The following is a 13,160-nucleotide window of genomic DNA, read 5'->3' on the forward strand; positions in this document are numbered from 1 at the left end:
GTTTATAGTTCATCATATTTATTTATACAGGTAAATAACATATCAACTGTTTTTATCCGAATCAGGTTTACGATCAGTCCAAACTCTTCTTAAAAGTGACACACAACCTGAAAGAAAGAATGTAAACTCCATAACAAGGGAAGTCATCAGTTTTCACAAATTGATTTACCAGTGGCAGGTCTATTGCATTATAAAAGTTGTATGTTTCCACAAACCTTACCAATCTTTCTTTTAACATGAGCCCAGTGGGTACCGGTATTTGTTTTCTTTTTACAATACTTCAAGACCATCTAGAGGCATAGATTTGTTTCTAAAGACATGAAAGAACAGTGGAAAAAATAATCCTACTGACCTTTCCTATTTTTTTTAAAACAGTATTAAAGAAAACAATTATTTGTATGCCCAAAATATTAAAAAGTGATGCAATAATTAAAAATAAAAAGATCTAAATATCTGTTAACAAAGTGTGTGTATGACTTACAGAAAGCTAAAATCAATGTGCTAATTGTTCTTGTTGTCCTTTCTGGCTGAGGATGTTTTAATTTTCTCGCTTGGAAACTCAGAAGAGAGAATATTCCAATCAATGACATGGATGAGACAATCTTGCATCCCAGGCAGTCTTTTGTTGAAAGTCCAAGTCTATCTTTGATTGTAACATCAACCTTGTCAACAACATTAGATGCCGATTTCATAACTTCGAAGTCCATAAGTTCACTTGCTCTGTCACTTTTTTCTTCACATTGGTATCTCCGAAATGGTAAATAGTGTGTAGACGTGTAGAAACTGCTCAACTCCTGTTCACTCTTTTTGAGACTATCAGTTTTTCTTTGCAAAAAGTGCTTTAATTTGTACATTTTTGTTTGGAACTGAAAATAAAACAAATAAAAATCATATAGTTTTATACTGTATTAGGGACAATTTAAAACATGTCTATTCTAGTCCATGGCCAGGGTCTCAAAATGTATTACCACCATACTATTTTCATCCCACATCCTGCATTAACAAACAATATTTTATAATTGATAGTCTGGCACTGAATAATGCCTACATTGTTTCTTTGTATGCTGTAAGAACTTGAATCCCAATTACACCCTATAAAGCTCCTGAAAACATAATAATGTAACGGTCCGCTGCAGGCTGCGGATGTGCGTTCATAGTACAACATTCCATTACAGACAGAAGGACGTTCATAGTATGTATGATTACTTGGTTGGTAATATGCAAATTAGCAAAGCCCGGGCTCTGTGTGGATTGAGAATTTACTGTATATAAAGACCAGTGGACCCCTTCAGGGTCGAGCATGCTTTTCTCGGAAGGGATCTGCTGGCCTTGTTTGACATCGTATGTTACACTACTATGAATGGTGAGGGTCCTTGTTCAGCTTTATATGAATAAATGGATAAAGCACAACCAAATATTGGAATAATTACAAATTAAAGGTTAATGAATCCTTTCAATCACACCAAAAATAAGAAGACAAAGGCAAGTCTAACTAAGAAACATGAGATTCATTTACATTTCTAAATAAAATAAGAAAGACCTCTTTTTAGATTTAGGTTTCTTTTGTGACTTAACATCATATTAAGGTATTTTTTTCCTATTTTTGCAACAAATGTCTGAGAAAAATACTTTAAAACTGTACAATAGCCATATGTAAGGACCAACCAATACGGATTACAATACAAGTCCCTGAAAATTTATCTTAAACTTGAAGACTTTGAAACTGACAACAACAAACTTGGACAGCTACTTAAAGACACCAGATTATACAATTGCAAGAAAAAAAGAAAACCTACATAAAATTTATATCATGTACAAAGAATTGAATCTTTCTGATGTATCCTGTCGCTTATGAGTATGACACATAATTATTTCGAAGTTTTAGCACAGTTTTTCAATTCGAAAATTTTTAGGGATGTCTACTATTTTCATATAGGCTAGAATATATAAAAATAATTTGTTTCTGCCCTGGTGCTCCAGTCATTCTAAAATGCCGTCCAGGCTTTTTTTTTAATGATGGTTAGCCTGGACTAACAGGCTAACCATCATTTAAAAAAAAGCCTGGACGGCATTTTAGAATGACTACTGGTGCTCATACTTTATTGCTGTTGTAAAGTGCCTTTTTATGGGTTTTTTACTTATTAAAAAAAAACACCGCACTTTGTGAGTTCGTTTATTTTCAAATCATTCACATTCTATATTAAAAGTTAATAGATAAATATTTATAGGACAAATATAATGTCTTTCAACGAGTAACTCAGTTTGTATTTTATATATAAACTGCAATGTAAAGCTCGTCCTTAAATTAACAATAAACAATTGTTTGGCTTGAGGAAATATTGTATTTTCCTATTTTGGGACCATCTGGTGTCTAGTTTAGAGTAAACAAATTGTATTTTATCTGAATTGTTTTAATAAAATCAAATGTAAGTTCCGAATGACTTTAGGTCTGGAACGAATTGATTATCTAATTGGTACGAAATAACTAGGGTACGAAATTATGGTAAACATAATTACGGTAAGGTGCTAGGCTGAAGACGAAAACATAGTTTTGTAGATCTCTACAGTAGTGTACACACTTCAAATATAGAACTATATTAGTTATGATAGTAAATACCTGATCAACCTGTCAAATTAGCGACTATTTGGGTTCATGTTATTTTGTGAAAGGTGAAGGTGAAATGAACATGGTTACATTAAACCAAATAAAGTAAACAGTTGTTATCCAAACCAAAGAAAGACAATTACGTACGACTCATCCTCGATATTCCGGTCCGGGGAAAATAGCGGGGACTTTGACTTTCGGTCAAAATCCCCGCCAAATGTCCCCACATCCCAGGGACCCTAGGTCAGGCCCATTCCCCGCTGTTTTTGGCACGATGACAAACCGACCCGGCATTGTGGGGCCACCTTGATGATACGGCCAATTTCCCCGGCGATCACCGGTATACCCCTCGGACCTGGGGGGGGGGGGGGGGGGGGGGGGGGTACTATTGACTGGTGCATAAGTACTATAATCAGGTCGCGATATTCATTGTTTGGGTGTACATTACTACACCACGATACCATTTTCTATCCATTGGCGTCGGAGAGTATCAGTCTTGTTGAGTTTGTGGGCATAGTATAAATATATTTTTCCAATGTAACCCGGTTGTACTAAATTGCTACGTACCCTGGCTCTTCAACACATACTGTCAATGAATAGCACTGTCACACGGGATCTCGTTTATCGTACCTCCCGTGTTGTAGTGGTAATTATAAGGCCCTGTGTTAACAGATCCGTGTCTTATGCACCAGTCAATTGTAACCACGCCCCCCCCCAGGTCCGGGGGTATACCGGGGATAGCCGGGAAAATGGGCGGTGTTTTTACTTTCCAGGTGGCCGCGCAGTGCCGGGTGACCGCGGTGGTTTTGTCTTTGCGCCAAATTTAGCGGAGATTGGGCCTTATATAGAGTCTCTGTGGTGTGGGGGCATTTGGCCGGGGTTTTACCATCAGTTCATCCCCGCAGGGCGGGGATTTTACCCGGGGTTGGCTGGACCCGAAGTCAAAGTCCCCGCTATTCCCCGGACCTGGGGGGCCCGTGGTTAATTACAATTGACTGGTGCATTACCACTTGACCGATTTTGTTACGTGTTGTGTTTTTTTTTTAATGCGGCACACTGATCAATGCATTTCTAAACAAAATGGATTTGTGGTACCCTGAAAAACTGCGATTCGTCAGTTAACTTTTTAAAGGGACAACAAAACATCTACAAAAAGTATTTTTGCCACTTGGTTATTTTCGAATAAGTTAAGGTGCAATAGCTACATGATAACAAGTTAAGTTTTCTTCTCGGTGCTTCACCTAGTAAAGAGATCGATTATTCAGTGAATACGGTATGTGGTTTTGTGTAGCTTGCGAATGGATTACTTTGTACGGCGTCGTTGTCAGCATCACACTTTCGTTTCTGATAAAATACTTTAGAACAACTTAATTGGTATAGTTGTCAAGCACATTGGTCATGGTCGGTTACGCACCCAGAATGACTTGATGTAGAATCTTCAAACTTGGTACGAACATTGTTCATGTTCAGTCGGTGACGTGTATTAATTTGGGGGTTTATTAGTCGAAGATCAAGGTCCATGCAAATGCGACCATTACAAGAACACTAACGGGCGCTTTCGTTTTCCTATCAACATTAGTATGCACGGTTGATGTTGGACAGATAATGACTTTACTTTTGGGGTCAATTTATGTAGGTCAGTCATGGTTAACATTTTCACTGGTCAATTAATTTTAAGGAGATTGGGTATGATTAGTTTTCTCAAATTTATCAGCGCCGATCATTGGCAGGTTCGCCAAGTGATGAAGTGATTTATTAAAATATATTAGTTCAGTGAAAGTTTTATAGTTACATATGTAGGTTTAACAATGACAGCATTGTTTGTGTGTTTTGTTATATCCCTTGTAAAAGGTGTCGGGTCAACTCGGTCCATTTCGGCCTACTTTTTGTATTGTAGTCCGAAATGGTAACTGGGCCGATTTCGTCCAGGCCGAAAAGGTAATTGGGCCGAGTTGACCCGGATTCTTGTAAATATATGTGTGACATCGTCTGCGAAAATTATTCCTGTAGATTCACTGTTGCCATCAACCAAATTTAAGTGTTTCATTAGTGTTTTTCTCCTTCATATCGCTATGTAACACAGGTGAACTCAGGGCCGGGCCAATTCGAACCCAGGTTCATTATTTGAAAAATCTTGGTAGAGGACCTTTCGACAAAGCTACACACCAAATTATCTAATCTCGATTTTTTTCTCAAAACTGTAAGCATGGTCCAAATTTCATTGCTGTAGGTTCAACAATAAGAAATTAAGTCGAAAGGTCACAATCAAGTTCTTTCAAGAACAACATTGATATCTGTTTTTCAAAACTGTACACTTGGTCCAAATTTCATTGATGTGGCTTTAAAAAAGAGACAGTAGGTCAATACGACCCAGTCTAGGTCATCTGAGGACAACTTGATATTTGTTTACAAAACGGTGCAAATGGTCCAATTTCTTTCTTGTCGTGGCTTCAAAAATAAGAAAGTAGGTCAAAAGGTCACATTGAAGGTCATCCAAGAACAACATTCATATTTGTTTTCAAAACTGTACGCATGGTCCGAATATCATTGATGTAGCTCCAAAATTAGAAAGTGTGTCATAACGGATCGGACCAGCTTTGATCCCAGGAGCATAATTGAAACAAACTTTGAAAAAGGTCGTCATATGATGCTACACACAAATATCAAAGGTAATGTGGTTTGATACAATAATATTTTCTCATTTAAGTCTACAAGAAACTTGTAACCCCCGATACAGGGGCAGTTTGACCTCAGGAGCATACTTTGAATTTATTTGGTAGAGGACCACTATGCATGATGCTACACACAAAAGAACAATTAGAGTCTGGGTCTTGTGGCTAAAGACAGGAAGATTTTCAAAGATTTCCCTGTATAAGTCTATAGGGAAACTTGTGAGCACCATGGCCAGTTTTGACCATCCACTCCTGTGCCATATAGCCATGTTCGTATCAGTCCATATTGCTCACACTATTTTAACACATCAAACCAATGTTTAAGAAATGTCATTTTATACCTGTAAGGAATGCTTTGAAAGATATCTATAAGATGCATCATGTCAAAAAAGTCATAATTTAATCTGTGTACTGAAACATGTCCATGTAGAGAATGTGGCCCACAGTTGGGCTACCTCTGACCCAAGGGGAGACATACAAACACAATTGGAAAATGATATCAGCTGAATGATGCTACATACCAACATTTATTATCTGGACATTATGCCTTTTGTTTTCTGTCAATTATAGTTTTGAAGTTCTTTGTAACATGTCAATATGGCAAAAATGTGCCCAAGGCAACAGCTTATTTTAAACAAATTTAGATGAAACTACAATGAATAAAGTCATACCAAATGTTGTTATCAAAGCATTATGTCCTGTAGTTTGGATCAAAAAGAACTTTGAAGTGCATTTGCAAAATGTCCATAGAGAAAGAATACGCCCAAGAGTCAATCACGACTCAATTAGCAGGATTTAAACAACCTCAGTAGTTGAATTCCTTCGTATAATTATAAATTATACATGTATGTACAAAAGTGTTAATAGTTTTAACAACTGCAAACGGTAAAAAGGTAAAAATCATAAATTAAACACTAAAAGTCATCTTTGCTATGATTCTTGATGTCCATGATCTGTCTGCAATGACTTTTCGGATTCAACAACAGATTTCCTTATGTTGTTTCGATTGATGTTAACACTTTTTATTTTATCAGTAAGGTATTTCATCGATGCATCAACATCTTGTGGTAGTATCTCACCATCAGGCCCATATTTCACAACAGAAGGCAGGTAATACTCCAGTAGCATATAATGACTCCAGACTGAAACAAAATTAAATATACTTTAATATGTACATATATATATATTCTTAAATGTGACTTTACATGTTCCATTGATACATTGGTATCCTTATCAAAGTGGAAAGAAATATTACATACTAATAATAATGGGCTCTTGAAACAAATGTCTTCTTAAAGTACATCTATTTCATTACTTTAGTACTGTAACTTTAGACTGCATGGCTTTTTAAAACTATTACCAAATAAAACTATAAGAGGCTATGTTTTATACAAATCCATTCTGCTTTTTTAAACATTTTTTCCATAAAATAACAGTTGACTATTTACTCTTATAAAAAGTACTGCAATCAAACGCCTATGGCAACTCTTGGCCATTCATCTCATTTGATCAAAGGTCGAAATAATTATTAAAGCCAGCAAATTTCCCTTGTTACACATACAACAGCATTCAGTATTTTTTGCTGGTAGCATGTGAACTATTTTCATGAAGTTTCCAATAAATATTTCGAGCTATAATTGAGCTATGGCCATTTAATAATGATTTGAAGGTTTAAGATTTTGCATGACGCCAGCACTGCATGATGACGACACTGCATGGCGACAATACTGCATGACTGCATGGCAACGACGCTGCATCCCAACGACATTGCAAGAACACCAAGGCTTTGTCATTACCTTATTTTGTTTCATTTGAATAAAATATGGGCTAAGCCTATGATCAGCAACTGGCCAGCACAGATGTATGTACATGTGGCATTTCTTCTTTGCTACTTGTAATTTATCTTACTATACGTACCTCCAATGAAGAGAGTTTTCAGAGCCTTCAAGTGACGTTGGGTAATTCCAAGCTTACGTGTAGCATAAGCAGCGTGTTTGTAAACACTAAAAAAGCAAATAGTTAATAACGATGTCCTAAAAACTTTGTGGTTCTCAGCATCTTTTGCTAAATTTACATTTTCTTGTATTTCTGGAACAGTTTCTATGGTACCAGTGAGATTAATGTGACTATCTATGGAAGAAGACAAACTGTTGTCTAAGTTTGTAGGTGTCCCTTTCGATTGATTTTTGCACATATCGTCTTTCTCTTCCCCCTGCAGCATATTCTCTTGTGCTGTTGATAAGGATGGCATAGCTTCCTGCACAGCACTTTCCTGCTTTCCAAACAGCCATGTTTTTATACTTTCCATATAGCAATCATGTGATTATACCTAAAAAAGAAAAAAAAATGAATCTTAGTGAAAACAGATAATAGTGTGGCATTGCATTTAATAGCATGTAGCTGGATTGTCAAATGACATTACCGGTATGCAGTTATGATTTAAATACATGTACATGTATAGTTTGATTTAAATACATGTATAGAGGCAAGATTGCTCCCTTTGAAATATCACAGTAAAATAGTACTAACAAGAGGCCTTCTAGTGCCTATGCCCTTCTGGCATGGCTTGTTTAGTCATTTTCTATCCAGGGCATGTTCTAATGGGCAACATACTAATATTTCACTTAGAACACTTTGTGTTAGTTAATGGATTCCAAAATTACAATCGAGAGCATGCCAGAAGTGCAGGATTCGTCAACCACCGCCGATACTTCAATAGCAGCGGAACAACCACAGCAACCACCAAATCTACAGCTACAACAACAGCCGCATCAACAACCACAACCCGAGTGCAAACCGCGAAACAAGGATTACGTGTGTTAAAAGATTCTTGCAATATGGTTGTGTATCAAAAGGGCATAATAATCCCTTACCATCCATAAGTGTCAAGTATCATACTAAGCTGATATTTTCTTTCATAAATTGATAGAAAATTAGTATACTGTGAAATCATTAATGTTCGTGGGGCATTAATGTTCGTGGTTTTCGTGGGTAGGGTGATCCACGAATTTAAGATCCCACGAAATATAGACCCTTAATTCACTTTTTCAACTGCCATGTTATGTACATACACGTTTATATGTTACAGAAGTCGCAGTATCCAGCGTTTAAACCTGTCTCACTGTATATTTTACTATCATTGTTTTGTTAATATATTATATTGCCTTTAACAAGTAATAAACCAAATCAATTAAATGTGTTTTATGAACCAAATGACAGAGGCGCGTGATTAAACGTGTGCTGTTAATGAAAATCTCCAGTTTAACAAGATGTGCATGATGAGTGTCGGTACTCGATTTTTTTCTTCAATGAAATAATTAATCGATTACATTGAAGGTTACTGAGCACCCAACATGACAAAGTACAAAACAACGCATTCAATATATATTTAGTAAACAAAAACGTGTGAATAAATATTGAAATGATCATGTTTACTCAAATATACGCACCTTTTCGGTGTTTCCAAAATTCTTAATTGGTATTCAATGGCTTCCCCTATCTGTATTTATGATCAGGGTACATATTCTTTTATGACCTTAATTCCCAATTAAATCGATAATTGACATGGGTATATGCACTAATTGGCATCTTGTACCTCTTTAGCGAGTGTCATTAACCGTGTGACCTAGAAAACGGAAATCATGGGCTAGCGCGTGGAGATTATGCAGACGATCTAGAACAATCGCATATTCGATTTTTTTTTTCAAAAATTATGAAAAACCACGAATTCAAGTACCCACGAAATTGTATTTTTTCAGCAAACCACGAAATTTCATGCCAACGAATATAAATGATTTCACAGTATATCAATATTTATATACTAGTATATGCTATTATAATTAATAACCATATATTCTTCTGTATATATTTATTACGGTATGTGAATGATTGCTTGAAAGGATCAACATTTCTTTGTATATCTACTAAAATTAACGTTGGAATGTTGGAAAACTATTTTTACTAATCTAGGACATTTGGTTATCATTTTCATGTACATTTATTTTCATGTACATTAATAGTGTTTTAATTAGTCAACAACCACATTAAATTGACGTTTTGTTATTGGAGTATAATTGCCAAACCTATACATGTGATAATTTCTTAAGTCGATTCCGGGACACTCGTCGTAATGTCAACGCACACTAGGGGTGTCGGGGGGCATGCCCTCCCCCGGATTTTTTTTAAATGGGGAACTTCTGTGGTGCATTCTTGAGCATATCTGGGGCTATTTTAGTCGTTTTTAACGTCGGGAAAATGTACCTATTTTGACTGCCAAGACGTATTTTTTACTTGACATGGTTTGTTTTTTTCTGCATTTTCTTGAAAAAAAAAAAACACCAGATATTTTCCCAGGCTTTAAATGAAGTGCTAACCAGGAGGATATGCAGTCTACTTTCGGTTCATCAAAACAGGAAATAAACAACTATACGGGCACCTGTTTTCCCGCGCTTTTGAGAACATGCGTTATGATAATCCAAGATATGAATAATATACACAACATTAGTTCGAAAAAAAGTTCAAAACATTAAAAATCCTTATGGACGCGTGAGTTGTTTTTAAGTTGCTTAAAGTATAATGATGTATCGACTTTGAAATTTGAATGGAATATGGGATGTTTTGCGTGTATTAATTTTGTTTTTTTTACTCATTTTGTCACTTACTTTAAACTTACTTTCATGCTCGTTTGTCGGTAAAATGTGTGAAAAATATCAATTCATCAATTAAAAGCTACCATTCATAAGATCAAACAAATCCATATGAATACAATGAATTTGTATACAAGAACCCTGCCCGACTCATTAAGCACAACAATAGGCCAATAGATCAATTATCGGGTGATTGACGATGACCTCGATGACACACATACCAATTAACGGATTAGTGTCAACATGTCCTCTGTTTTTCGACCAGTGTCCCGGACAGGCAAAATAGCTGACTTACATTGGTAGAATTAAGATAATCGATTCCCAGATTTTTTTTTCGTTTTTTTAAGACTTTCCGGGACAAACATGCACCCTCCGTTATGCTGTGACAGAGATACGATTTCCGGGATAATCCCGGACGTCCGGGACGTTATCGCATGTATGCCAAACCGAGGATTCAACTTACAAATGTTATCAAAGGTTATCAAAACAAGACAGTTTTATTTCATGGGAATTCAGGGAAAACTTCTCGATGGATTCATGGATGAATTCTTCATTTAGAGGGGAAGGATGTAGTAATGTCAAATAGACTATAGGTTGATATTACTTATGGTTTGCATTGTCTAAATTCATTGTCAGTTGTACTGTGATGCTTGTCGAGAATAGATGTGTGTAAAGCTCATGAAATCTTAAGTTATTACAAATGATGACAATAGTTTTTTATTTAAAGCCTTATAAAAAAGAAAAAGAAAAAGCCTACCTATCCTACCTGTTTTTGAAAATGATGTAACCCTAACCAAATCATTGTTTTTTTGCCATGGCCCTTGGCAGACGAATGAAAACACTGCGCTGGCCTGCAGTGGTGAAAGGTATTAATTCATGCAGAAATATTTGATTTGAGAAGGTATGATAAATTACATAAATTCTATACAAACGAATACTTGTGAATGTAAATATGACTTAGTATATCGTAGTTCTGGCTTCCATAACTTTAATGTTGATATTTATTTTTTTGATCTTTACAACACATTAACACGTCCAAAAAGGTTATATATAACGTGTTCGCTGAAGTTCTTTAGCTAAGTATATCGATGTATTTCGACTATGTGAATGTCCGAATTGCTTATCCGGAAGACACTTAACTTACGCTTGAGCTAAATTGCGTATTCCATCAATTCCTTTCAATAAAAAAAACATATTGGTCAAACATTATAATAAAACAAAGACGTCTTTTATAATACATTTTGTAGATTTGCGATTGTCAAATTCTACCTACAGGTATCTTCAAGAGCCGGTGGTATGTCGAATAATGGCATTGTTGTCGCCTATGATATCGATGTGCTTTCGACTTCAATTGTCGTTATCGTCTCGGTGCTGTCACTAAAAATATTTTTCCTTTCTTTTGTAGTAAAACGGAAAGTTGCCAATGAGATTTATTATAACTAATGTCCAAGATTTGTGGTTACAGACCACCAAATAAATTCCCTAATAATTTCACGCAAGTGACTGGCTTTGCCGAAATTTAAAATATAGATATATAAATGGTAACTTTCTATTGTTGTGAAAAAGTTATCCATCAAAAGGACGGCACACATTGGCTCGTAGGAAAGCGCACTTGTCATTCAGATTACAAAAGCCTCAACTTAGGAATACGTACTTGTATGTTTTATCAGTGTAACGTGCGACCGTGAAACACCAAATAGCATAGCTTTCTGCCGTAATGAAACAAACACCAACAGATCCCTTCAGGGAAAAGTATGCTTTCTAGTAAGTGCATAGAAGTGGAGACTATGAACGCACATACGCCGCATACAGCGGACCGTTACATCAGCAGCTGTAGGTTCAATCTCATTAAAATCAGATCCCCAATACACGCTTCACGACGTTACGCTATGACCGTTACATGTTGGCAATTAAGTTTGTTTTTAGTAAATAGCTATAGAATCTCACATTGGCGTTCGGCAGCACCTATTTAACATATGTTGTTAAATGTTGCACGAATTCTTTATATCAACACATTCATATTAATTTAGTCTTTACTTTGAAGTGATAACTCGATCGCCATTTCCGATCATCACGTATTCATTAGGGTCTACTCAATTTCTTTGTGGTCGCCATGCAGTATTCGCAAATTTGGTAGGTGACCAGACCGGCCTTAAACGACCCTTCAAAGTCCAGTCGTGCGCTCTTTTAAATGTTTCTATAGTTTCTGCTGAATCGTTATGCTATTGTCGTTGCTGCTGGAATTAATGTTATTGCCGGTCATTGCTGCTGAAATGATATAATGGTGTCGTTGCTGCTGAAATGCTATATTATTGTCGTTGTTGCCGGAATTCTATGCTATTGTCGTTGCTGCTGAAATGCTATGCTATTCTCGTTGCTGCTGAAATTATATATGCTATTGTCATTGCTGCTGAAATTCTATGCTATTGTGGTTAATGCTGAAATGCTATACTATTGTTGTTGATGCTGAAATGCTATGCTATTGTTGTTAATGCTGAAATGCTATGCTATTGTTGTTAATGCTGAAATTATATGCTATTGTTGTTAATGCTGAAATTCTATGCTATTTTTGTTAATGCTGAAATGCTATGCTATTGTTGTTAATGCTGAAATTCTATGCTATTGTTGTTAATGCTGAAATTCTATGCTATTGTTGTTAATGCCGAAATGCTATATATTGTCGTTGTTGCTTTACTGCTATTTGCTATTGTTATTAAAATGCTGTGTTGTTGACTATTTGGCCGCGCTAGTTATGTTGTAGTTATTTTGGTCAAGGATAGCTATTGTCGTGACACCTTTTTACGAAAACAGTTCGGTACACTTAATGATTTCTCGACACTAAGTTGAACCTGCAACTCACCGCTGGGCAAAAGCGTGGGCAAACAAGAACGGGACATACACTGTGATTATATGATTGCGTGTGCTACTATCAACGGGGGCTCCTTCAGACACCCAAAACTGATGGATAATCTCTCCGTCATTTTTTAGGCTCTCAGCAGCCATTTATAATTTCTGTCTTCTGATGCTGTTCATAATGCCGGAAAGTGCAACGTTTTAAGTGGCAGTAGACTTAATAGAAGAAACTTCTGCGGCAAATGTATAACTGTGGTTATTTATAATAACAGGTGCCGGTCTTGAACGTGAGGTTGGCAGGGATGTTGCTTTTTGCACCAGTAATGCATATATGTACACACCGACTACCAAACGCGCCTACAATAGTCATAGGAACTCGTCATT

General features: G+C 36.2%; 1 protein-coding gene and 1 long non-coding RNA gene across 5 annotated transcripts; both read right to left on the reverse strand.

Moving 5' to 3' along the window:
• Position 1: 1 nt before the first annotated feature.
• Positions 2-2,716, reverse strand: LOC128207999 (uncharacterized). The gene is made up of 3 exons (XR_008256810.1): positions 2,618-2,716; positions 482-866; positions 2-107 (listed from the first exon to the last, which is right to left on the reverse strand). It is a non-coding gene; the product is annotated as an uncharacterized LOC128207999 (long non-coding RNA).
• Positions 2,717-5,660: 2,944 nt separating this feature from the next.
• Positions 5,661-11,299, reverse strand: LOC128209076 (uncharacterized). Of its 4 annotated transcripts, XR_008256935.1 has the most exons (4): positions 11,197-11,238; positions 10,690-10,774; positions 7,195-7,606; positions 5,661-6,419 (listed from the first exon to the last, which is right to left on the reverse strand). XR_008256935.1 is itself a non-coding variant. In XM_052912917.1 (3 exons), exons 2-3 carry the CDS (start codon positions 7,583-7,585, stop codon positions 6,208-6,210), a joined length of 603 nt encoding a protein of 200 aa, XP_052768877.1. In that variant the 5' UTR covers positions 7,586-7,606; positions 11,197-11,299; the 3' UTR covers positions 5,661-6,207. The 4 variants fall into 4 exon arrangements, 3 of the variants coding, with proteins under 3 accessions (XP_052768877.1, XP_052768878.1, XP_052768879.1); XM_052912917.1 differs by lacking the exon at positions 10,690-10,774 and having other exon boundaries at positions 11,197-11,299; XM_052912918.1 differs by lacking the exons at positions 10,690-10,774; positions 11,197-11,238 and adding an exon at positions 11,068-11,192.
• Positions 11,300-13,160: the final 1,861 nt, after the last annotated feature.

The sequence above is a fragment of the Mya arenaria genome, chromosome 11 (assembly GCF_026914265.1).
Source record: "Mya arenaria isolate MELC-2E11 chromosome 11, ASM2691426v1".
Classification (NCBI taxonomy): domain Eukaryota; kingdom Metazoa; phylum Mollusca; class Bivalvia; order Myida; family Myidae; genus Mya; species Mya arenaria.